The sequence below is a fragment of the Zeus faber genome (assembly GCF_960531495.2).
Source record: "Zeus faber genome assembly, chromosome: 2".
In the NCBI taxonomy this organism is placed as follows: domain Eukaryota; kingdom Metazoa; phylum Chordata; class Actinopteri; order Zeiformes; family Zeidae; genus Zeus; species Zeus faber.
Window position 1 is genome coordinate 26,155,399 of NC_137189.1, and position 27,135 is coordinate 26,182,533.

At 44.2% G+C, this 27,135-nt stretch overlaps 1 protein-coding gene across 1 annotated transcript in view; it reads right to left on the reverse strand.

The window, feature by feature from the left end:
• Positions 1-453: 453 nt before the first annotated feature.
• LOC307247939 (receptor tyrosine-protein kinase erbB-4) overlaps positions 454-27,135 on the reverse strand; it is a gene marked incomplete at its 3' end in the record, with an annotated part of 350,078 nt that continues 323,396 nt past the window's right edge. The window contains exons 21-27 of the mRNA XM_080024095.1: positions 19,230-19,391; positions 14,647-14,722; positions 14,010-14,156; positions 10,130-10,227; positions 9,019-9,189; positions 3,409-3,703; positions 454-1,295 (exon numbers count right to left, since the gene is read on the reverse strand). Coding sequence (XP_079880221.1) covers positions 454-1,295; positions 3,409-3,703; positions 9,019-9,189; positions 10,130-10,227; positions 14,010-14,156; positions 14,647-14,722; positions 19,230-19,391 — 1,791 coding nt within the window. The remainder of the gene's footprint in view (positions 1,296-3,408; positions 3,704-9,018; positions 9,190-10,129; positions 10,228-14,009; positions 14,157-14,646; positions 14,723-19,229; positions 19,392-27,135) is intronic.

A 27,135-nucleotide genomic window follows, 5' to 3' on the forward strand; every position in this document is an offset into this window, starting at 1 on the left:
CAGTCTTTTATTGGCTCATTCCGACAGTGTCGGTGCACCAAGGTTCCCAACACCACATTAAAATGCAATAAACCAGTCAAATCCCCCATTCCAATCACACCCCGAAGTGGCTGGCAGTGAGGTGACCTCAGAGGAGCTAATCTTGAGAAGGATCTTCTCTCCGTGGCCTCCTGAAGGGCCGGGGCCCACTTGTTTGGCATTCCTTTCTTCCGCCTCAGACACAGTGTCTATCTACAGAATGGACCGGGTCCCATGGAGGGGACGTTCAGAACAAGGTGGAGGCGCTTGTCCTCCTTTCTCTCTGCGGTGTCGCTCGTTTCAGTCCGGCTCTGAAGACAGGCAGAGGGTCACTTTTCGAAACGTTTCTGTTTTGGGTTGAATGGGGAAGACCGCATGGTGGGTGAAGGGTCATGTCACAATGAGGAGTATGACGTGTTGGGGGGGCTGAACGTTCTAGACCACGGTGTTCCGCTGCCTGTAAGGTGGAGGAGGAAGGACGGCGCCCGGCTTCAGGGAAAATTCGGACATGTAATCCGGGTTTTCTGCTACGCCGGGCCGTACGTAGCCGTTCTGTCTGTAGAAGAGCTTGGCATTGGTGGACCCACCCTGGGCGCCATCGGGGGCGGCCTGGCTAGACGACTTGGGGGGCAGGCTGTGCTGCCAGTACTCTGGATTGTCAAAGGTCACCTTCAGCTTTTTCCCTCCCGTCTTGCCTGACGTCTGCCCGCCCTGCTTCAGCAGACTTGCAGGGTGACTACTGGTGTGGCTCTGGTACGCTGGCAGGCTGCCATGACCCCCGGTGGCTGGGGCAGGTGGGGCGCCCGGCTGGCATGCCTGGGCTTGGCCGGCGGACCCCGCCTGGCTCAGGTTGGAGGATCCGCTGCCCGGAGCGCCAGATTGTCCCACAGGTTTGACAGCATGATGTGCGTGGAGCACGTGGGCCGGCGGGCCATGGTGACAGGGGCCGCCAGACGGAGAGTGCTGGGCCGAGGAGAGGGGGTAGTGGGGCAGGCCTGTCTGGATGGCCAGCGGGAGGTGGGAGCCTGAGGCCAGGGCTGAAATCGAAGAAGAGACGATCTGGGTAGGGAGCGGCAGACCATTCCTCCTCAGAGCCTCCAGGCCCAGCTCACCGGGGCTGTGGAAAGTGTTGAGATACAGCGGCTCGTTGATGTACTCGTCCTCTCCTTTGGGCTGGCTGCTGGGCGTGCTGTGGTAGCCCGGGTTGTCCAGGGCGTGGATCTCGCCATTCTTACGCCGAGAAACGAACGGGTTCTCCTCAATGGGGTTCAGGTATTCTGCGGGACAGGAAACAGGGACAAGAAAGGCAAGAGAAGGTTAGGGTTAGGAGAGCGGAAAGCAGAAGAAGGAGGCACAACAGACTCACCGAAAGAAGGCAATTCTGAGCAAATTGATTAAAGGCAAGAAGACACCGAGCAGAAGCCAGGGAGATAGAGACGGAGAGAAAGAGAAAAAGGGATAGAATCATTTACTAATGAGGAGTGAAGATGGATAGACGATAAAAGTGGTAATGGTGGCCACTCAGGACCGAAGGGGCACTTTGCCAGGATTTCCTTGGCACTGGAAACTCCATCTGCCGGGGGTGAGAACAGCGGCCAAAAGACCCTTGTTCAACGCTTCCAAGTAGCGTAATAGTGGGGTGCGAAACCTATTGATTTCGCCCACTCCTGCACTCCTTGACATTGCATCAGATGCATTACGCTTCGGGCTTTGTTACACTTTGAGGCGCTCCAAAAACAAAAGCAAAGAAAAAATAAGAAAAGGAATCAAAGGTGGCAGGGAAGTGGCGGGGCTGGTGGACTGAATTATGATCAAAGTTGGAACATGACGGCAAACGTGGCTGACATACGCCGCCGAACGCGCCGCGCTCGACGGGGCGTTGAGTCAATGGAGCGAGATGAAATGAACGGGCAAAATGACAGGCAAGACATCCACGCAAGATCATATTTGCTCTGTGAACGAGGAGGGATAGCAGATGAGAGAATGCGGAACGGCACGAGTGGAATGGACAAACCACTTCGCCCGTTAGGGAAACGAGCAGTAAGAATGCCGTCTAATGAATTGTGTAATGGCTGTGTCGTGTTGCAGAGCGCTGGCACGAGGAGGAAACATGACATGCGGTGAAATGCAGTCCATTTACTCCGGTACGAGAGGCCTTTCACATTAAAACAGCATCTGAACCATCCATGGTGGAACGCGGGTGCACAGTATTTTCGTCTCAGAATTTATTCATTTTCGGAGGAAGGGAAACAGAGCTTTGTATTTGTCAATATTGGAATTAAAAATGTATCTGAAATGAGTCTGACTCGCTGCAAAGGCGCTTAAAGAGGTTACCATGGCAGGAGGAAAAGGCATCGATCCAAGTCCACATCTGTTCATAAGGGAGTACTTTAAAGTAAAAGATATGAGGATGCGCAAGAATTAGGAAATTACACACAATGCTCAAATTTGTTTCGCTTTTTTCTTTTTTTTCTTAGAATTCATTGGGCATAATTAGTATTAAGTTGTAAAAATGGTATAAAATATGATTTATTACTTATTATTATTATTATTTTTATTATTATTATTATTATTATTATTAGTAGTAGTAGTAGTAGTAGTAGTAGGATTATTATCATAAATAAATGGACTGTATTTTATAGAGTGCTTTTCTAGTCTTGCGACCACACAAAGCGCTTTACAGTACACGCCTCACATTCACCTATTCACACACACGCTCATACATCAATGGCAGCGGCAACCGTACAAGGTGCACACCAGCTCTTCAAGAGCACTTGAGGGTTCAGTGTCTTGCTCAAGGACACTTCGAACTGCTGCCAGGCGGAGCCGGGATCGAACAAGGAACCCTCTGGTTACTGCACACGCTCTACCTCCTGCGCCACCGTCGCCCTATTGTTATTATTATTATATGGTCATACACATTTTCATATAAAATAATCAATTCATTCAGTGCTACTAATATATATTTTTTCTTATTTCTTCTTCTTCTTCTTCCTCTTCTTCTTCTTCTTATTATTATTATTATTATTATTATTATTATAATTATCATAATTACTATAGGGTAAAAATGTGTATATTATTTTGTGTAAAATAGATACTTTATTCATCCCTGGAGGGATATTGCAGAAATAGGTTTTATTCAGTTTAAATTTAAGCTAAAGTTAAAACAGTGCAACTAAAATAGTATGATTAGCATTAGTATTATCATCATTTAATGCAGGTTCTGCCTTGTATTTGATATAGAACCAGAAACAATTTACCAGCCAAGTTCGTCAGCACTGAAACAGAAGATTCAGACAATAATAAAATAAAAGCACAAATTCTCCATCTATTTCTGAGAGCGTCTGGACATGGCGTACTGTGTACTTGTATGGGAGAGTACTGCAGTACCTGAGGAGGCTTTGTCCTTCATGGGGGTCATGTATCCGTCCTCGTCGGTGTCCCCCCGGGGCCCCCGCTCCCCCAGGAACACGGTGGGGTCTGCGCTGTACCTCTGGCCCCCGTTGTCGTCCCCCACTGGGTGCCCGCCAGCGCCGCCCTTCTTGTGCAGCGTGCCGTTGCAGCGCTGCTCCTCCAGGGCGGCGCATTGGCTCCCAGGAGCCTCCAGGGCCACACAGGCGAGGGGGGTGGCCGCCGGCCCGGGGCCGTCCACGTTCAGACCCCCGTCCCTGTAGCTGAACTGGTTCTACAGGAAGGATGGGGATGGAGAAAAGAAGGATGTCACACAATTCTATCCCTAAGCTACGACACTTTAAGCCATCGCCCTCTGTAAGCTGTTGGCCAAACGCCTTATCTTACAACAGTGGAAGTTGGAGACTAGCCCACTTTTCCAGCAGTGGCTTAGAGATCTGAGGAATGTGCTCCACTTGGAGAGACTTCACCATAAGTCTACCAACAGAGATAACATCTTCCTGAAAACATGGCAACCCCTATTTGACAAAATGGGTGGCTGCCTGTGATAAAGCTTGAGCTTAGCTTGACTCCCCATGCATTTGATCACATAATATACAAAATTCTATTTTATTTTACCCCAATGTATACTGAAACACATTGTACTCAATGAAGGCTGTCAACATTTCTATATAATACTGGCGCTGGTATTAATAATATTACTTTTATTGTTACTGTGGTTTTTATTTGATATTTGATTTGATTTATTTGATTTATTTGGGTTATTTTTTATTTTTTTATTTCATTTGTTTGTTTTCATCTTTTCCAGGGTGGGATTGGATGGGAGTAAGGGTGGGCTGTTCGTTAAAGAAAAGAAGGTAAGTAAGGTAAAATACTGCATCACTTGCATACTGTCTGTCTTGCATTGTTCTCCCAATAAAATAAAAATAAATAAATAAATAAAAAAGCTACGACACTTTCAATAATAAGGGATCATACCCAATAATGCAGTGTTTAGGTCAGGTACATTACCTTTCTGCAACTTACTACACCACGTTTTTAACAAGTCAACGTGAGTTAAAATACAAAAGTACCATAACCCAACCTCAGTTAACCCTTACTAACCATAACTAATGCTAATTCAAATCAACACTAACGATAACCTTTTTTTTTCCTTTTTCTTTCATATGAAGCGCCTTAAAGCCTTTGCTTATGATAAAATAAAAATACAATTATAAAAATTCAGTATGAATAATGTTCACTGGACAGCTATTATTGTTATTATTATTATTATTATTATTTCATCAAGTATGAAGTATTACACAAAGGATAAGGCATCAACTCTATGCAAAACATATATAACTTTATTTAAACGATACCTAATTAACACTCATATTTGAGGTCAAGTTGGTCGTGGTGCACTAAGTACTGTGTTCCTCCTACATGTTGCTGTTACTTCCCAACTATTATGATATGATATAATACCTTGTGTCATGTAAAGTATACACTTATAATACTGTATACATTGTATACCACCACCATCCTCCCCTGAGAAAAAAATATCCTTGTGAATGCATGGACAGATTTAAAAAGTACTAAAACCTATTAAGCCCCATCAGATTGAAGAGCTTCATCTCTACCTTTTGGGAAAGGCGGGAAATCAAACTGTTTGGATATGGATGTCACCTGGCCGAGCTAAACTTGGCGAAGGACAAACTCTGATAAAGTTCCAGCTCCAACTCCTTCAGGGAAGCTGAAGAGACATTTAACCTCGCAGGCCACGGCAAAGTATTCCACAAAGTTTTCCGTGTGTAGGGTCTGTGAGGGCCAGCAAAACAAAGCCTGCATTGGAACACCTGAACCTCAGAAAAGAACAGGAAATATGAAAAAAACTAAATAAATAAAATCCCCAAGAAAATACAAAACATGACATCTGAAGCGAAAGGGCTTCCTGAAGTGTTTTGCTGACTAGCCGCTGGCGCTTTCACCCCCCGCACCGGCACTGCCGTGGCAATTACAGCAAGCCGGGTTACAAAGCACAACGGCTGAGGAAAACACCCTGGAGGCAGAGCGCTGCACCTCCTCCTCCCACGTCCATCCCACCGCCACAATCAACCCTTTCCCTTCCCTCTCTATTTATTCTTTCTTTAAAGTCGATCACTATCCTCCCCTTCCCTTTCAAGTACCAGTGCAGAGCCAATCGGTCGAGATCCGATAGGCACCGGCGTCGGACGACGTGTGGGGCCGTGGCCTGAATCATTAGCGCCACCGCTAGCGTCCACTAGCGTGCCGAGCCCCCCAAAAAAATGAACAATGTATTTGGAGAGCAAAGTCCATCCCACTGTGTGGGCCGTGCAAAGGGCTTTAGATTGCATAATGAAGAGCAAGTTTCAGGTGATTTGGGGAGATTAACCTTGAAATCCAGGAGCCTGGGCCGGCGCACTGAGGGTCATACAGATAGATACACTGTGGGGAGAGAGAGAGAGAAAGAGAGAGAGAAAGAGAGAGAGGGAGAGAGAGAGAGAGAGAGAGAGATAAATAGATAGATAGATAGATAGATAGATAGATAGATAGATAGATAGATAGATAGATAGATAGATAGATAGATAGATAGATAGATAGACAGACAGACAGATAGATATACAGATAGAAAGATAGATGGATGGATGGATGGATGGGTGGATGGGTGGATGGATGGATGGGTGGATGGATGGATGGCTGGCGTCAGGGAACAGAGCGGCACTGGCAACGGGGTAGGTCACAGGAGGGTAAAAGTAAATAAGTTGCAGAGGCATGGACGCCGCGTGCGAGAGAGCAAATAGCCAAGTCTGTGCTCATTGTCTCTGAGCAAATGGCCCCCGCATTTTAAGGGAGCCGCTGGTATTTGCGGAGGCAGGGCGAGGTAATGAAAGCCGGAGCCTGGGGAGCGGGTGGACGAGGTGCCCAGGTTCCAGTCCCACATACCGGCATGGAATTGATGAGAGCGAGTCATTAGCAGGCCGACAAGCGGGAGGACAAATGGAGGCCAATCTGGTGATGTTCTTCTGGTCCACCTTGAGCGTTTCCTAAAGGACAGCGAGTTAAACAGAGCGCTCTTTTGGCCTGCTGCACCATAGAGGAAATCTAATCTTCGGAGCATTCATCAATGCGCCGAACAACATTTCATTACCGCTCACTGATGGGCGACTGTGATATATTTCTGGAATATGATACAGAGTAAAAATCATACCTTTCAACTTCAATCTGTCTCTTTGTGGGTTTGTCTATGTGAATAGTCGTCCATCTTAACTGTTTTTATTACATATCAGTTACATTCAAGAAGATACCACCCTTTTGTATTCCATATCACAAGTGACAAAGTTGCTTTATTGCTGGTGAAGCAGCTGGTTGCAGGTGTGCAGCATATGGTGGTCATCAAATGGTAGATTTAGGGTGAAGCCGTCAGGTAAGGAGCCCATCAGACCACACTAGTCAGACTAGAACATCAGGTCTTGATGTGTTTTGTTTTCCAGACATGGCAGATTCTACTTGTGACCATGAGTTCTACTCACTACTCACCGGTTGAGACATGGGGACGGGACAGTGAGTGGGTTAGAGGAAGGACGTCAACGTCAACCAAAGTCAAAGTCAGCGTCCCTGAACTAGTCGTCCGGTGCTGCCACAGCAGGTGAATTCAAAACATTTGACCCCGCTTTGCTTTCCTCCTCGGGCGTCTCAGACCCTGCACTGGTTGTCTTTCTATGCCTTGTGAAAGACAACAGACACCGGATTAAATGCCATCGTGATTCCAGGCGCCCTGTTCCTGCCAGATCAGGTTCAAGTCAAACCGTTTTCGTGTAGTCTGAGACAACTTGAAGAGGAACTCTCCTCCAATGAAGCTCCAGCATCAAAGTTTGATCACAGTTGACACCTGGATCACTTCGAGTCATCTCCACAGCCCTTCTCCACAGTGACCCTCAACGCGCTACCTGCTGCCCTGTTGTTACCCTGTCGGTGCTAATAGGATCCTTTGTCAAAGAAATATCTGAGAAGGAGCCCAAATAAGGGATCCTAGAAATGAAACAGGTGCCAAGCAGGAAACAAAAGCTAAAACCAGGCAATATAACCAGGGCTACATGGAGAGCCAACTGAATCTGTCAAAAGCAATACCTTTGCATCGACTAGACATACTGTATTCACCCTTTTACCCCATAGGAAGCTTCCAGCATCCAGGACCCTGAGGCGTGCAGGTAAGATTGTGGCCGACCCCTCCCACCCGGACGCAAACACTTTCCTCTGGGAGGAGGCTGCGGTCCAACAAGGTCAAAACCTCTCGCCACAAGAACAGTTTCTTCCCGTCTGAAGATGGCCTCATCAACAAGGCCCAGGACCCCCAATGAAATGGACCCCGCCCCCCCCCAGAGACACTACAGGGACCTGTACGCATCCAGGACCCTGGGGCGAGCAGGAAAGATTGTAGCCGACCCCTCCCACCCTGGACACAAACTTTCATCAACAAGGCCCTGGGACCCCCCACTGACACAGACACTTACCCCTCCCCCGTAGATACTACATGTTAAATGAATGTCTCCATATCTCCAAAGGAATTGAATTGATATGTCAAAGTGTTACATTAACGCACATTTTTCTGGACTATTATCCGTGCACATTGCACATACTGTTATACTTCATACTCTGAACATTTACACATTTCTGCACAAACTGTACAGCTCTTTATTTAAAAAAACAGCCATATTTTACATATTGTCTTCCTATTGTTCTGTTTTACATTTATGTTTCTTGACCTGCAGTACGTGTGTTTTACTTTCTCATTATCTCTCACTATGTTTATTGCTTGTGATGCATCGAACACCAAGACAAATTCCTTGTGCGTGTAAACTTACTTTGCAATAAAGACAATTCTGATTCTGAGGAAATCAATTTCAATTTGAACACATTAACTGAATTAGTATTATTTGTCAGAAAGGTACGTAAGGTCACTAAATTGTCCCATAATACCTTCACGGTTATATGTGATGTCCCATATTGACATGTTATTATGACAATGAAACCTTATAATAATGTAGCCAATGATAAAGAAAAACCTGCTTCCCTAACAGGATCTCCCAGCATGCAACTGTGTGTCGGCGGAACATAATCGCGGCTCGACAATCGATCTGCCCTCGAGCCACTTAGTCAGTACGTTCTGGACGGGCTGGCTTTATTGATATTCTAGTAAAGTTTAGGAAGTAAAGTTTACTTCTATAGCATCTCTCAAGACACTGTCACAACGTTCCTCGCAAAGAAAGAAAAAAATATGAAAGTAGCCACATAGAAACTAGATACAGACACATTGCAAAGTTTGAACTGGTTTGGTCTAGTGATGTGAGGTCCAGAGGGATGGAGTTCCAGAGACTTGGAGTAACTACAGTCTAGACACCTTTGGTTTTCAGTCTAGACACCTTTGGTTTTCAGTCTGGACCAAGGGGTGGTCACCACACCTCAGCCAGAAGACCTAAGTAACCTGTTTATAATGTGAGGACTAAGTAGCTCAATGATGAGCGCAGGTTCCTGTTCTTAGCAGATCAGGGGTCCTAACGGGGCGCAGCCTCCAGGACGGAGCCTTCTTACCCGGTTGGAGTCCACACGGGGCCTGGTGCTGTAGGAGGGCGGCGGCACGTTGAACGCCCGGGGGACTAGGTACTCCTCGGCGTCCATGAAGTCCTCCAGGTCCTCCTCATCCAGAAGACTCTGAAAGAACTTGCTGTCGTTGGGGCTCGGCAGCTTCATGCGGTCGTCATCCTGTGGTGCAGGTGCAGGTTAACAAACCGGGCTCACTGATGCCTTGCTACGCCACTAACTGATTAATATAAACTACTGCTGAATAACGGCTTTGTTTACAACAGATAAATGTCAAATAAGACACACATTTTATATGTAACCTCGATGCAACTCATGCTGCAACCTCATGAGACTGGCCTGATGTACATTTAAGATCAAGTATCAACGGAGAATCCTGAAATACAAAGTCACCATCAAGAAAATGTTGAAATTTCAACATCAATAATTCTGTTGAGTAATTGTTAAATTGAGATAGAAAAAATAATTAATGCCTTAGTAACTTAATAATCCATTATCTAAAATCTAAAATTAAATCTTAACTAAATCAGTTATCATTAAGAAATACCATAAATATCACTCTTTCCATGATTTATGTTTTAATATCTGTTAACCCAACAATATCCACTAATCAGATTTGATAAAACAAACCAGCCAATTGCAATAATGTTAAATGTTCATTAAAATAACTTTTGAAAATCAAGCAAGCAATTTAATTGTGTCATTGTTGGCTCAGTTTATTGTTTATAGTTTGTTTAAGGCCTACTGTAGTATTTTTGTATATTGCCAGATTTTTTTTATTTTAAATTTCTGATGACTTTATTGTTGATGCATATTCTGATGTAAGCTGCTGTGACAGTGCCATTTGCCTCTATGGAATTACCTATCTAATCTAATGTGATTTAAATCTTGGTCATGTATTGAGTGAAAAATAATGTACAAATGCATTCATATTTCCACAAAAATAAGACTACAATTCCACAAATTAAACGTCGCGCAGAGATCCAAGCCTCTCACACAAAGAGAAAAAGGACCTCGAGGGGAGAAGGTTGCAGAACGTTCCTGTTGGTCGTATTGAAGGAGTTTCTCATCGTTAGAAGGATTGATTAGGAGCAGAACCCACCTGGATGACGAGGTAGCGCTGGGGGTCCCGGGCCATCCGGCAGAACTCCGCCGCCAGCTCTTTGAACTTGGGCCGACTGTCGGCATCGATCATCCAGCCTGGAGAGAGAGAGGGGGGGTTGGAGTGTGGCATACAAGTCAGGTATGGACAACAGAGTGCAGTTCCAGTTACAACCTTCCACTGTATCCTCTACGCCTGAGCAGATATCCAATATGAAATCAACTTCACTTTCTGCTTCGAGGACACAAAAAAGTCTTCAGAAAAATGCAACTGAAATTTGAATTGAAAACAGAATCGATGTTTAAATTAAAAGTTAAAAAAAAAAAATATATATATATATATATATATATAAATATATATATATATATATATATATATATATACTGGAGGCTATCTACTGTATTGTTGGTCAAAATAAATCCAAAATTAGGCTATACAAATATAACATTTCTCTTAAACCTTGCTGAAAAAAATACATCAACATCACAAAAAAACACTTGTGAGAGTTACTAATCCTGAAAAAAGACAAATATTAAAAATAAATAAGAATAATATATCTGCACTTCCCTCACAAACTGCTAGAGGGGCTACGAACTCCAGTTTGGAAACCCCTGTTCTAATGACCACAAACAATGGCGTCTGTAGGGGGAGTAGGGGGTGCAGACCGCGCTGAGTGACACCATCAGAGGAGATGACACCTTCAGAGTGGGTGGCACCATCATATGGGGTGACACCACGGCCGGCGAAGCATGCTGAGAGCACAACCGTGCGTAACAGGGAGCCTTTCATAGTCAGTTCTCTTACCCCCAGCAACTCAGTATTGAACTTCAACTTGAACATACCGTAGTGAAATTATATATATATATATATATATATATATATATATATATATATATATATATATATATATATACAGTATATATACTGTATATACACACACACATTTTTTTTAAACAGTAGAAAACAAAAACATCCCTGGAACCCCTGGACTATGGTGGTTACTAGCCATTTTTCCACTGCATATACCTAATGGAATAAAACCTTATGCGTACGTTCCAAATACATCTTCATTTCAAAAAGACATTCTATGTCGAGGTATATGACTTTTTTTTAAAATTTTTATAAAAATATAAGTTGCAAAAAAACAACTCTTCGAACCACATGTTCTAATCGTAGTTCCTAGTAAACAAATTAAAATCGGACCAAGATCCACGAGCTCCATGACTGTGTGTGTCTGTGTGTATTATTAAACACGCCCGGTGGTGCTGTCAGATTTAACAAGGCGGCGGAGGACCAGATGCATTGTGGGTAATGAATGAGGCGGGTGCTGTAAAGAGACGCATGTTGTCTCAACTGAACAGCTGCAGGTTCTCCTTGTTGTTGTTATTGTTGTTCAAGTTGTCGTGGAAACATATTCAAACACACATTTGCATTCTCACAATCACTAAATATCACACAATATAATGTTTTACAATCTTGTATAATCTTGTATATTCTTCTCAGTTTGTTTGATTTGTTCCATAATTATAACTATTGATACCAGGACAGTTAATATTTTATTTTATTTAATTATTCTAATAAATTTCACAAAATAAAAAAAAAGATTGAATAACAATACATTGAAAAATGTTTTATATATATATATATATATATATGTCATTTTTCATGCATTATTATTTTATCTGTGTTTATTTAGTTATATTGGTTCCTTTATTACTTAATAACTTGCCACATTTTGTAATAAACAACAAGCAATGAATAATAATTATTATTGTTAGGTATTATTAGGTATTAGGTACTGTGGGGATTACAACTTTATATGATTATATAATAATTCAACACAAAATGGCCACCTGTCACACTTTAGTAACATAAGAAAATGTCACTTCGGTTCAACCAAGACAATCTGTAATAACTGTACCACTAGGTTATATATAATAGGGTATAACATTATGTACAGTATTTCCTTATTACACAATGTAGGCATTATTACATAATAATAAAGGTTTCAGTTTCAACATGATGGCAAGTCATTACAAAATGCAGCGTTATTACATAATGTGTCGCTCTGAACACGCTCCCGCGGGTTAAAACGTTGGGCTTTTCCGGGGTTATCTGCCCTTTCTCAAAGCGGCGGGTGTTTGATCTGCGAGGAGTCAATGAAGAGATTTTACATCTGTATATAATAAGAAAAGAAAGAAAGAAATGGTCGATTTGAAAGAGGACAAACTCTTTCCAAACTGAGGTAAATATCAGACGCTGAGATTCTCCTCAATCCATCGAGCCGAGCAAACAAGCTCCATCACCCCCTTCACCTCCACCTAATCCACTGGGTTTTTTTTGTATATTGCAAAATCTTTCAATTTGTTTTATTTTTATCATTGTCTATTTGTTCTGATGTGAGCTGCTATGACACTGCACTTTCCCTCCGTAGAGGAATAAAGTCTCTATCTGATCTCATCTGATCTGATCTAATCAAATTGAATGTGATCTAATATAATCCGATCTAATCTAATCCGATCCGATATAATATAATATAATATCATTTAATCTGATCCAATCTGACCAAATCTGATTGAATCTGATCGAATCTAAACTGATCCTTATCTTGATACTGGATAAGATATTTGTGTTTTGGCCCCTATTTCAGATGAACTAAGTGAAAAACGAGGTAAAAATATACATAACATAACAAAAAATATCAGATGCTGGGATTCTCCTCCGTCCATCGATCCCAGCAGCGCTCTGCTCAAACAAGCTCCATCACCCTCTGATGCTCACCCCCCCCCCCCCCCCCCCCCCACGACCTATTACCTAAACGAGACGCAATTACGGCGCCAATCAAGCTGAATTTCATGTCCAGTGGGACGTCGCACTGAGTCAAACCACAGACAGCGACTCCCGGTCAACGCGTCCTAATTACAACTAATGTGGAGCATTGCCAACGCCGGTCGCTAATGGAGGCTAGCTCCGCCACACTTGACCTGCCGGCTAATTCTGCTCCCATCCCCACACACCCGCCTTACCCAGTCTCCCCCAAACCCTCAAAACACCCAAAACACCTTCCATCAAGGTTGAAAGGGCTGGCATGTGAGTGATAGTGGGTGCGTGCGTGCGAGCGTGCGTGTGTCTGTGCGTATATGTGTGAGCCACATGTGCAATCCTATGTGCAGCGTGCTATTAAACACGGCCGCTGGTGGTGTCATTTTAGGGTGCGTGCAGCAGCAATGTATTGTGGGTAATGAATGGGAGTGGAGGGCTGGGGGCTGTGCAGTGTAACAAAAGCCAATCAGTGTCACAATGGATCAGGATAACGACACAGACCGACTGGGATGCGCTGGAGAGTATATTTCAAATGTATTTCAAATGCATAATGGTGCCTTTTAGATCCGTCCCATTAGAAATTACAACCCGCGAAGATACAACCACAAGTCTCTGCAAATCTGCATGAGATAGAGCTTGCAATTTTGCAATTAAGCAATTTTGCACTAACGCTGTGACTTAATATTCCCAAAAAACCCTTCCCCAAGAAGACCTCCCGCAGTGTGGTCGGTGCATCATCACAGAGAAGTGATTTTAAACATGGGGATCCCTGTATGTTTAATTTAAAGCTTATTTAATATACTTTATAGGCGTATAGACTTATTCTATTGACTGGAAGAGTTCTGGAACAGTACTGGAAAAGTATTAAAATATCTCCAGTTTTGGCAGTTTGTGCTATCCAAAATATGAATTATCATGGAAAGATATTAGATATAACCTTTTCTTCAAAGGTAAAAAAGAAAGACATGTTTTGGGGGTAAAATGACATTTCATAGTGGATTCGAAATTTTGAGAAAATCTGCTGCAAAATCAAGCATTTTTGGTCCTTTTTGCTCACATTTGACCATGACCATGTAGACGTCGATGGTGCTAATGGGCGGCTGGGGGAGGCGCTCGCCCTTCTCCAGGAGGTCGGGGATCTCTCGCGTGGGAATCCCATCGTACGGCTTCCCCCCGAAGGTCATCAGCTCCCAGATGGTGACTCCTGGAGGGGATCGGAGGGAGGTATGGAAGGAGGGAGGGAGAGAGAGGAGAGTGAGAGAGAGAGAGGTGAGAGGAGGAATTAATCATTTAAGTGGGGTACTAAGCAGAGTAAGTAGAGTAGAGGTAGAGTAAAATAGAGGTAGAGTAGAGTTAAGGGAGAGGCAAAGGAGAGTGGATATAGTAGCGGCAGAGTAGAGGAAGAGTACAGGTTAAGTAGCAGTACAGTAGAGTAGAGGAATAGAGGTAGAGTAGAGTTGAGTTAGGGCAGGTGGAGGTAGAGGTAAAGTAGAGTAGACATATAGTAGAGGTAGAGTAGAGGTAGAGCAGAGGACCAGAGTAGATGTGCACATGAAGGTGAGGAAGAAGAGGAGAAGAGGCAAGATGAGCAGGAACAGGAAGTGAGGTCGTTTCACTTCCTGCCTCTTTCAGACCCGACGCTGACGAGAAGCAGAATAATTGAAATTCCTCTGATTCAGATTCTGCCGTCGTACCGTAGCTCCACACGTCACTCTGGTGGGTGAACTTCCTGTAGTGGATGCACTCCAGAGCCATCCACTTAATGGGCATCTGGAGAGAGAGGGGGGGGGGCAGGAAGGGTGTGAGAAGGAAGGGGGGACGGAGAGAGGGGGTATAGAGAGAGGGAAGGAAGGAGAGAGGAAAAGATGGTGGGAGGGAGAGAGAGGAGAGGGCGAGAGGGGGGGGGGTAGAGGGAGAGGGAGGGAGCGAGGGCGATGGGGGAGGGAGGAAGACATGGAGCGACAGAGAGACGGGGGAGCCGAGAGAGGGGGGCAGAGTGGAGGGAGGGAGAGAAAGAGAGGGAGAGACACACAAACAAATATGCACCCATTACATTGAGTTAGTCCAATCTTCACACACCAACACAAATAAATAGAAGAGGGAATTAAAACTCATCCAAAAAAGTAGGAATTACAGTGATCACTTTGAGTGATAGAATGATAGACAGACAGACAGACAGACAGACAGACAGACAGACAGACAGATAGATTTGTTTTCCTAGACCGTTCTCTCATTCTCCCCCTCTTTGTCTATCAATCGATCTATCTATCTATCTATCTACCTATCTATCTATCTATCTATCTATCTATCTATCTATCTATCTATCTATCTATCTATCTATCTATCTATCTATCTATCTATCTATCTATCTATCCATCCATCCATCTCTCCCTCCCTCCATGCCAGCGGCTTGGTTCCGTTGCTCAATTTCACTCAAGCCGCGATTGATTAACTCCGGATGAAGCAGTGGCGGCCGCACCGCTTCTTCCACATATTTAATGGAATTTTATTGGCCATTTGTCGCATATTATCCCAATGGCTATTAGGTTTAGAGGTGGAGAGAGCGAGAGAGAGAGAGAGAGAGAGAGAGAGAGAGAGTGAGTGATGGAGAGATGGAGAGAGGGAGGGAAGGAGAAGGAGAGACAGACGACCAAGGACAATGTCAGGAACCCTCCATCGTGTGATTTCCATACGAGGCAGCGGGGGATTCTGCTCTGAACAAGGCAATTACCTGCTATAGAGCCGCAACATCAGGTTATAATGACCGCTTCCACACACACAAACACACACGTGCGCACACGCACAGACACACACACACACACACGCACGCACGCCCACAGACACACACACACACACACAGACACAGACACACACACACACAGACACAGACACACACACACATAGACACACACACACAATGTCACATCTGCACACACAAGACAAACATACATGCATGGATATAGATAGAACAAATACGCACACACCCACACACACCCACACCCACACACACACGCACACACACACACACACACACACACACACACACACACACACACACACACACACACACCCTCTCTTTCTCTCCATCTCTCTCTCTGTCTGTCTGACTCCGGGGGGAAATGAGAAGACGGGAGGAAATGAATGGCTTCAGGTTAGACGTGTGGCGTCAGTTTTCATATGAGCAATAGCGATGCACGAAGCGCGAACGATCCGGACCTGGCGAACAAGCTCTTCGAAATGACACAGGAGTCGGGAGTCACTCCAGAAAAAAAAAAATAAAATAATAATGTTTGCAGTTCTGAATTCAGATTCAAATAAGTCGGAATCTTGATTCAGAACGGAACAGTCTTTATTTGTCACACAACACACCACACTACAACACATACACACACACACACTTTGGATGGTGGCCGGTGAAATGGTTCCTCTGCTTTTGACCCATCCTGGCTTGTCCTTCCTCCGGGGCCACAGCCAGGAGCAGTGGGCAGCATACGTGGACGGGCCCGGGGACCTGGTACCGAGTGTCCATCGCTGGTCAGACGATGATGGGTGCATGTTTTTGGTGGGGGTTCAGACTGACGTGAGGTGGAGGAAACCCCATGTGAGCACAGGGAGAACATGCAAACTCCACACAGAAAGGCTCCTATTTGGGAGATACCCCACACGGAGCACGGTGCCAACAGCGCCCCAGGCGGGAATCGAACCCAGGACCTTCCTGCTGTGAGGCAACAGTGCAATGCACTGCGCCACCACGTCTGAATCTGGATTCAATCAAGCCTGGAATCTGGATTCACTAAATGAAAACGGACGAGAGCTGCAGGCCTTAAAAAGGTCACAGCTAACCCTAACCCTAACCCCTTTTGCAGGATATATATTGAATGTTCCACCAACACAAATAATTTTGACAGAATGAAATGATTGATGTGAGAGTTCCATCCACAGCTCGGAGCCGAACGAACTCTTCTCCCTCTTGTTCGTCATTCAGGAAAGTCCTCCCTGGCTGACCGTGCGTTACACCAACGTACCAAGAGTCTGACAAACAGAACGACTCTTTTACCGAGCGACTCGCCAAGAACCAATCTCAAAATGGAGTTTAACCTTGGATGGAGATCCTCCACACACACACACACACACACACACACACACACACACACACACACACACACACACACACACACACACACACGTCTTCTCCTGGAGGTGTGTGTGTGGCGATGGGGCCATGGAAATGGTCTGAACTGGTTTATTAACACTTGCTACTCACGCCCCGATCGCTTGACCGTACAAGTCGTAGCGAGAGGCAGACGTAACGAAACACGCACACTCACAATACTGTGATTGAGTCGTTTTTGTTTTGTGCACCGCCATGTTTTCCTTATCTGTGTGTAACTTTGCAACTTTTCATCATCATCAATTGCCACTGATTACATTTTTGAATTTTTGATTTATTTGATATTGTGACCAGTAAGGTAAGGGTTGTTGCTCAGTTGCTTCACATTATTGTTTCCATTTTGTCTTTTGGAGACATTTTTAGGAGTCAGCGATATCGACGTCTTTGTTTTCCGCTTATTTATAAATAAAAACACAAATGGATCCAGAAAAAAATATACTTTGTGTTTTGTTGGAAGAATTTGGAATGTATTTTCTACACGGCTCTCCCCTTGAGTAGAGGAGAGTAGAGGAGAGGTAGAGTAGAGGTAGAAGTAGAGTAGAGTTTGAGTAGAGGGAGGTAGAGCCATGATAAAGTAGAGGTAGTTTAGAGGGAGATAGAAGTAGAGTAGATTAGATGTAGAGTAGAGATAAAGTATAGGGTAGAGTAAGGGTAGAGCAGAAGTATAGTAGAGGTAGAGCAGAGATAAAGTAGAGGTAGAGTAGAGATGAAGTAGAGGTAAAGTAGAGGTAGAGTAAGGGTAGAGTAGAAGTCGAGTAGAGGTAGAGAAGAGTTTAAGTAGAGGTAGAGTACAGGTAGAGTAAAGTAAGGGTAGAGTAGAGGTAGAGCAGAGATAAAGTAGAAGTAGCGTAGAGGTAGAGTAGAGGTACAGTAAAGGTAGAGTAGAGGTAGAGTACAGATCAAGTAGAAGTAGTGTAGAGGTAGCGTAAGGGTAGAGTAGAAGTCAAGTAGAGGTAGAGAAGAGTTTAAGTGGAAGTACAGTAGAGGTAGAGTAAAGTTAGGGTAGAGTAGAGGTAGAACAGAGATGAAGTAGAGGTAGAGTAGAGGTAGAGTAAGGGTAGAGGTCGAGAGGAGTTTAAGTAGAAGTACAGTACAGGTAGAGTAAAGTTAGGGTAGAGTAGAGGTAGAACAGAGATGAAGTAGAGGTAGAGCAGAGGTAGAGTAAGGGTAGAGTAGAAGTCGAGTAGAGGTAGAGAAGAGTTTAAGTAGAAGTAGAGTAGAGGTACAGTAAAGGTGGAGTACAGGTAGAGTACAGATAAAGTAGAAGTAGCGTAAAGGTGGAGTAGAGGTAGAGTACAGATAAAGTAGAAGTAGCGTAGAGGTACAGTAAAGGTGGAGTAGAGGTAGAGTACAGATAAAGTAGAAGTAGCGTAGAGGTACAGTAAAGGTAGAGTAGATGGAGGTTGAGTAGAGGTATTTGGAGTAGAGGAAGAGCAGAGGTAGATCAACGGATTATTATTTCTTGCATGCATTTAATAATATGATTCCTCGCTGCGGCGGCCATGTTGTTTATCTTTGGGCTGGCTGCAGCGTGTGCAGCGCTGGACGAGCTGACATTGTGGAACGGAGTGGAGGGAGTATTTGCATAGCGAGTGTCAATCGGGGCAAACGGAAACCACCCCTGGTTCCATAATGAACTTTAGAGATGCAGAAAGCTGCCGAAATTAACATGGGAAATACATAATTCATGACGTGTAGCGTTGTTTTTTTGTTTTTTTCCCCCGCCCCCCTTTCTTCTTGTCGCTCTTTCCTTTCTCATTATGCAGTCAAATGTTGGTCTGTTGGTCGAAGCGTTAGCAGCAAGCATTTCGGGAGATTCTGAACTCCCTTTGCACCCTCCGTGAAATCAAGGATTTCTCTGCAAATTATAATTAATAGATTCAATAATCGCGACCATCCTGGTACGGAGAGATGCTGACGGACGAAACACAAATGCAAAAGCCACAACAGAACGGAAGTGAGCAACGACAGATGCACCCGTTTATCCGCAATGTAATATTTTAAACTCAATTATTTTGCGTCTGTAATTGTATACTGTATATACGAATTTATGCAATGACCTGGAGCCGAAACTATCACCAGACCACGCCCAGGCAGTCTGCTTCCACCCACCTTGCCCCCGTCGGCGTTGTACTCCTTCTCGTCGGCGTCCAGGAGCCGCGCGAGGCCGAAGTCTGTGATTTTGATGTGATTGGGCGACTTGACCAGAACGTTCCGGGCGGCGAGATCCCTGTGGACCAGCCGACGCTCCTCCAGATACATCATTCCCTGGGTGGGAGAGAGAGAGAGAGAGAGAGAGAGGGAGAGAGGGAGAGGGAGAGGGGGACGGGGAAAGGGGGATGAGAGAGAACGAGAGAGAGTTTTAGCTTTGGGGATCCACCACTTCACCAACTCAATTCCAGGTCCTAAGCGTCCGAGTTCGACTGTGTAATTTGTTGAGCGCTAGAGGGGGCGCTAGTCCATCATCACCAGACCAAAACAAGCCGAGGAGGCCTAGGAAGTATCTCGCTCAGAGAGAGACAGAGACAGAGAGAGAGAGGGAGAGAGAGAGCGACAGACCGACAGACAGACAGACAGACAGACAGACAGACAGACAGGTCCTGCTCCTCTGTGGTTATTAGTCTGTTGTTGTTTTTTCTTGTCCTCTATTGGTGAACTGTAACAACAGTGAAATCATTCTGCTAAATGTAACCTGCTGCTACAGCTCTATCACTGTCGCAATCAGCGCCACGTGCGCACACACATGCACGCACGCACACATGCACACACACACACACACACACAAATATTTACATATGCACACGCAATAAGGCGTACATATGAAGTCCTTCATTGTTATCATCACACCTTGAGGTGAGAGTGGCAAAGAGACAGGGAGAGAGCAGGGTTTTACTGTAGTTTTCAGCTGTAGTTTTTGGCTGGAGTTTTATATTTCCTGCTGTAGTTCCCTGCAGTGGTTTTCTGTGATTGTTTTCTCTTTCTTGCTGTAATTTTCTCCTGTCGTTTTCTGGATCCCTGCCGTAGTTTTCTTCCGGAGTCCTGCTGTCGATTCCTGCTGCATATTCCTGCTGTAGATTCCTGCTGTAGTTTTCTAATTTCCTGCTGTATCATTCTAGTTACCTGTTACCTGTAATTTTTTCCTCGAGTTTTCTACAGTTGATTTTGGTTACCTGCTCTCGATTCCTGCTGTATTTTCCTGATCTTGATTCCTGCTGTAGTTTCTCACTGTAGCTTTGTACTTTCCTGCTGTAGCATTCTAGTTACCCTGCTGTACTTTTTTCCTTTATTTTGTACTGTTGATTTTTTCCCCCGCTGTAGATTCTGTTTTTTTTCTAGTGTCCTGCTATAGTTTTCTGTTTGTGTTGTCATTTCCTAGTTTCCTGATGTAGTTTCCTAGTTTCCTGCTGAAGGTTTCCTACAGTAGTTTTCTGGTTTTCTGCTGTAGTTTCCTTCTGTATAGTCCTGCTGTAATTTCCTGCTGTAGTTTCCTGCTATAGTTTTTGGGTTTTCTGCTGTAATTTCCTGCTATAGATTTCTAGTTTCCTGCTGTAGATTCTCACTGTAGCTTTCTACTTTCCTGCTGTGGTGTTTTGGTTACCTGTTGCAATCTTGTCGTGTAGTTTTCTCCTGTTGACTTTAGTTTCTCGCTGTAGTTTCCTGCTATATTTTTCTAGTTTCCAGCTGTAGTTTCCTGTTTCTAGTTTTCTAGTTACCTTCGGTAGTTTCCCAATGTAGCTTTCTACTTTCCTGCTGCAGCATTCTAGTAACCTGCTGTAATTTCCTGGTGTAGTTTTCAGCTGCAATTTCCTGCAGCTGGAAGAAGTTTTCTGTCGAAGTTTCCTGCTGTAGATTCCTGCTATAGTTTTCTAGTTTCCTGCTGTAATTTCCCACTGTAGCTTTCTAGTTTCCTGCCGTAGCACCCTAGTTACCTGCTGTAATTTTCTGCTGTGGTTTTCTACTGTTGATTTTAGTTTCCTGCTGTAGTTTCCAGGTGTAATTTCCTGCTGTAGTTTGCTGGTTTCCTGTTAGAGTTTCCTGCTGGAGTCTTCTGATTTTCTGCTTTAGTTTCCTGCTCTAGTTTCCAGGTGTAATTTCCTGCTGTAGTTTGCTGGTTTCCTGTTAGAGTTTCCTGCTGGAGTCTTCTGATTTTCTGCTTTAGTTTCCTGCTGTAGTTCTCTGCCATAGTTTTCTGAGGTACTTTTCTATTTCCTGCTGTAATTTCCTAGTTTCCAGCTGTAGAATTCCTGCTGTAGTTTTCTGCTGTAGTTTTCAGATTTTCTGCTGTAGTTTTCTGATTTTGTTCTTTAGTTTCCTGCTGTAGTTCCCTGCCATAGTTTTCTGTTTTACTTTTCTTTTTCATGCTGTCATTTCCCAGTTTGCTGCTGTAGAATTCCTTCTGTAGTTTTCTGGCTTCCTGTTGAAGTTTCCTGCTGTAGATTCTTGCTGTTGATTCCTGCGGTAGTTTTGGGGTTTTCTGCCGTAGTTTCCAGCTGTAGTTTCCTGCTATAGATTTCTAGTTTCCTTCTGTAGTTTCCCACTGTAGCTTTCTACTTTCCTGCTGAAGCATTCTAGTTACCTGCTGTAATTTTCTGCTGTGGTTTTCTTCTGTTGATTTTAGATTCCTGCTGTAGTTTCCAGCTGTAATTTCCTGTTGTAGTTTGCTGGTTTCCTGCTGTAGTTTCTTGCTGGAGTCTTCTGATTTTCTGCTTTAGTTTCCTGCTGTAGTTCTCTGCTATAGCTTTCTGCGATAGTTTTCTATTTCCTGCTCTAATTTTCTCCTGTAGTTTTATGGATTAAGGCTGTAGTTTCCTGCTATAGTTTTCTCTATTTCTGCTGTAGTTTCCTGCTATAATTTACTGCTGTAGTTTCCTACTGTAGCTTTCTTCTTTCCTGCTCTAGCGTTCTATTTTACCTGCTATAATTTTCTCCTATAGTTTTCTACTATTAATTTTAGTTTCCAGCTGACGTTTATTGCTGTACTTTCCTAGTTTCCTGCTCCTGTCGATTTGTCAATGCTGATAATGACTCTGGAGGAATGACGGCAGAAACAAGTAGAGCCACTGCTAAATTCTCTACTATTTTATAGTTTCCTTCGGTTGCTTCCGACTAGTTTTTGACTGCGATTGTATTGACTGTTTATAGTATTGTTTCTACTATTTTTTCCCCGCTGTAATTCTTTGCTGTATATTTTTCTAGTTTCCTGCTGTAGTGTTCCTTTTTTTTGTCTTTTAAACCTGTGCTGTCCGCATGCTTGTCCTACAACACAGAGTATTTGTATGCAATTGCATCTAGGACAGAGTAAATCTTCAAGTAGAGTTCAACTTCTTAACCTGCAATACCACTTTTTATTCATTATTTAATCATCAAGAACTGCTTGATGACTCTCCAAAGATCTAACCATGTTTTGGTCTATAAACAACTAATCATCATTACTTCATCAAGAGGGGAACAATAGAGGAAAATGTAAAGACAGAAACATCAGAAGATAACATGTATCGACCAAACTGACCAACCAAACTGACCAACTTCCTCGACTTAATTAAGTCCAGGAAAATTGGAATAGCAATTCAGCATGTGGCCAAGCCGCAACCGGCTAGATGCCCCACCCACCCACAAGTACCAATGTAGCCGAGTGTAGGTCACCGGGATGCAAGCCCCCCCGATGCCTGCAGACAGCCAGATATGTGGACCCTCCACCCCCCCACCTACCACAGAGAAGCCACGCAACGGGAGCAGGCGGACAGACGCCTCGCAAACCCAAACCCACACCCACAATGGTGAGCAGCCTCCAGGGGGCCCTGGAAAGCACGCTTCCCACAGTGCTTCCCGCAGCGCTTCCCTCAGCGCTTCCGGCAGCACTACCCGGCATGGGGCCTACCCGGTCGCCCCCCCTGGCTAACCACAACCCTACAACAACCCACCAGCGCCCCGCCACCCCGGAAACCCCAGTGCTCAATGTGTGCTGTTGGTCATTGCAGTTAAAATTGCGGGGCATTCTTCTTTTCACCTGCTGTAGTTTTCTATTTCCTACCTAGTTTTATTCTCCTGTCGATTTATAAACGCTGATTATGACTCTGGAGGAACAACAAACAGAGACACTGTTCAATGGACTATAGGTGAAAAAAAACAAACAACCTGACAAACAGACAGAGTGAGAGGCAGACAGACAGAAGGCCAGACAGACAGGCAGACACACACACAGATACACAGACAGGCAGACAGATAGACAGCTGAAGTCCATTGGATTGGACGTTAAACAAGTGGACACCAGTCAGATCGATGGCAGCATCTCGAGGTGAGAGCGGCTATTGTACTCAGCAGACAATGAAGAACATCAGCTCACAGTCACTGCCCACCGCCCAAACACCCACGTGGTGAGAAACACCGGGTGTGTGTGTGTGTGTGTGCATGTGCGCGTGTGTGTGTGTGTGTGTGTGTGTGTGTGTGTGTGTGTGTGTGTGTGTGTGTGTGTGTGTGTGTGTGCATGCCTGTGTGTGTGTGTGTGTACACGTCACGGTGTCCCGGACAAAAGGCTGATGGAGGCGGATTGTGTTGAAATGCAGCTCCCAGCCAGACGAATGTGGGGATAAAATCGATAGAGCAGACATCTGGCTCACGGCAGGCAGAGCCCTCATCAATCACACACACACACACACACACACACACACACACACACACACACAGGCATGCACACGCACACAGGCATACACACACACACATCCACGCATGCAGGCACACGCACATACAGATATAAAAATGACAGCATCCACCCAGAGACCACAAAAGCAAAAGACATATTTCAAACAGGCCGATGGAGGCTCTCCCGAGCGATTCTTCAACCCTCCCTCTGTTCAGTCTGTCACTTCTTTTCTTTTTCTTTCCTTCTCTCTCTCTCTCTCTCTCTCTCTCTCTCTCTCTCTCTCTCTCTCTCTCTCTCTCTCTCTCTCTCTCGCTCTCGGTCACTCTCTCTACTTCCAGGTCACGACCATACAAGTTCTGAGGTGAACAGAGTTGGACCTCCTCCTTGGATCCTCCATCTAAGCCAGCTTTCATGCAGCTTAATGCTGCTTTAAGAGGTAAAAAACACCTTCAATACCTTTTTCGTCAATATCTTAATAATTTGACCCAGTTCTAGGGCACCATGGGTACTATCATTGATGAAAATAAAAATAACATTTAACTGTAATTCAAACTGTAAACTGTTTTTTTTATGAATTCATTTAGGCTGACAAAAATAGGGAGCTTCATGTGGCTTAATGAGGCAATATTTAGTAGTAACTCAGAAGGTAGGTTGGTAAATGTCTGTAATTGATATTTGAACACATTGAGCTGCATTTTTCCGGTGTCGGCGCTCCACTGCCAGAACGACTCCGTCCCCCTTCCTAAACCCGTACATGTGGGCAGAGACTCCCACATTCGCATTCTCTCAGTTTGGGCTAAATGTGTAGAGTAAAGTAAGTGGCACCATGCCTCAATTTCCCTCTACTTCTGTCAAGCTGTGTGAGTCCTGTCAATAGGAAGACAGTGCGTATTTACTCTGTGTGGATTTTAAAAAGATTACTTCTGGGTGCGCAGGCGGGCGATCAATAACGCAGCTGATTACAATAAGGCCGGGGAAGGCCCCACAGTGCGATATTTATCCCCAACGTTCACATGGAGGGGAATTAAGGATCGATGGGGCGCTGACTCCATTAATACACCTGGAACTTAAAGCGATGGGGCGCTGGCGGGGTGCGCCCTGTCCCCCCCGGGACTCCCCCCAACAGTGCCAGGAGCCAATTAATCCTCCGGATCTCAGTACGATAAACACAGCGTCCCTCGGGGAAAGAGTTCTGGTGGCAGCCGTGGGTTCACTTCGCCTCAGAGAGGGTGAAGGCGGCGTGATGCTTATCAGGTTCACAGCCTTCTTACTGTACCATCAGCCAGTTGGCCAACTGGTTGCACGTTAACCCCGAAGACAGCTCCACACTGAATTCCGCAAACGACAACAACAAACTGGAAGTCCGTTCATTTCTAGGGATTCAGATTCCTCAGTGAAAGGCCGTGGGTTGTGGTAAGCCCTGCCTCCTCTGTGATAAGCCCCGCCCCCCTCGAGGTGTGGCATTTCTGCAGCCATTGCAGGCTATAGGGGATAGGTTCAAACTTTCCAACTCATGCGACAAGTTATGGCAGTCAAGTATTTTATTGGAATTTCATGAAATGTCCATCTGATTAAACAAACAAAAAAAGCTCATGTTTTCAATGCTAAACCCAGACCCAGTTCATCTGACGACCACTAGATGGAATAATTTCCATCAATTTGGTGTGAATCAGGCTTAAGAAAACGTGCTGTCGCTGACTCTATTCATCCTGGAATTCAACAAAAAATTTGACAAATCTCTCATATCTTTGATTTGGTTCATTTTTCACAAGTTGAACTCAACGTTATAGTGTATAATAGCATATTATTGTTTATCCTGGACACAATAAATCCAGAAAGGAATCATGGCCAGGAAACAAAAGTACGATAAATACAGATTGGGCTCTAGGTAATGTAGGAATGCGTACACACCATGTCAAGAGATGATTCAAAATGGGCGCTGAATGTTTAGAACCATCTTGAAACATACACGGTCTCCAGGGCAACGGAATGCTTTTCTAATGCGTTACATCCATTTACTGCCACACCATCCGTATCAGTCAATCATCCATCCATCATTCATTGTACAGGGCATCGCTGTTAGAGCAGGGTTCGGAAAGAGGATCCGTGACGAACAACAAGAATGCTCTAAAATGAGGGATGCTGGGTAAAAAAAAAAAAAAAAGAAGAGAAAAAACCGAAAGAAACGGTGGAACAGGAATCGGAGCTAATTAGTTTCACTCATCGTCTCCATTAAAGCTGCTGCTATGATAAGCAGAAGGAAAAAAAATAAAGAAACAAACTGACGCTGAGTTCATTAAAAAGCTGAAAAGTTCAAACGGGGGAAACGTTCTGCTCCTCACGTTCACGGAGGTGGAGGAACCACTGACAGCTTTTCCCGCAATACAAGTACTAATACCCTGACACTAAGGCTGCGTTCACACCCGCAACTGAAATGACTCAATTCTCACGTTCTGCCACATGTGACTCAGATGTGATAATGTATTATGAACGTCTACACGGCAAAAGAACACGCGGGTTTGGATATTTCCATGTCAGTTTTTCGCCGCATTCATATGTGGAAATACATCGGATTGCAATTGCATATCAGCTGACGCGACTTCCGTCGAAATGCACGGATCGGAATTTCATGGTCGCTGCGATTCAAACTTCATCGCTGCGACCATCACGATGTGTACAGGTGGGCGACAGTTCAACCAAAACGTTCGCTTTCTTCTTTGTTCTTAAATGTGATTTATACGATGCATGCCACTTAAAATGCTTGGGAAATGTCACTTGCATCCATGGGCAGATGGCAAATGGGCTGTGCTCAGAGTGCATGAAGTGCACATGGGGGCTTGAAGTGTTTTTTCTACTGAGAATCGCACATGGGTCACGGGGAAAGTAGGTGTAAACAGGTAAAAAAAACAAAAACGGATACACGCAATAAATGGGAACTGGGCATTAAGACCTGCGTTGTCAACACAGCCTAAATGACTCCTGTAAAAGTGAGGTTGCTCTTAAAGTTACAAACATTATTCAGACTAAAAGTACTTGTAGGATCCAGTGTCCTGATATAAAAGTCTATAACACTTCATGGAGTACTACTGTAGCTTTTCTTTTCCACAGATGAGATATAAATATATAAATCCCGATTTATGAAAATTTCATTAAAATGTAATAAAATATTTTAAATGTAGCAGGGTAAAAAGTACATATATTGAAAATGTAGTGGATTAAAAAGTGCTGATATTTGAAATGTATTACAGTTAAAAGTACAGATATTTACTTTGGAATGTGATGAAATGAAAGTCTAAACTCTCTGTACTTATGTAAGTATATTATACTTATGTAAGTACAGATGGAGAAATAATGTACTTCTCTGCATCAAGT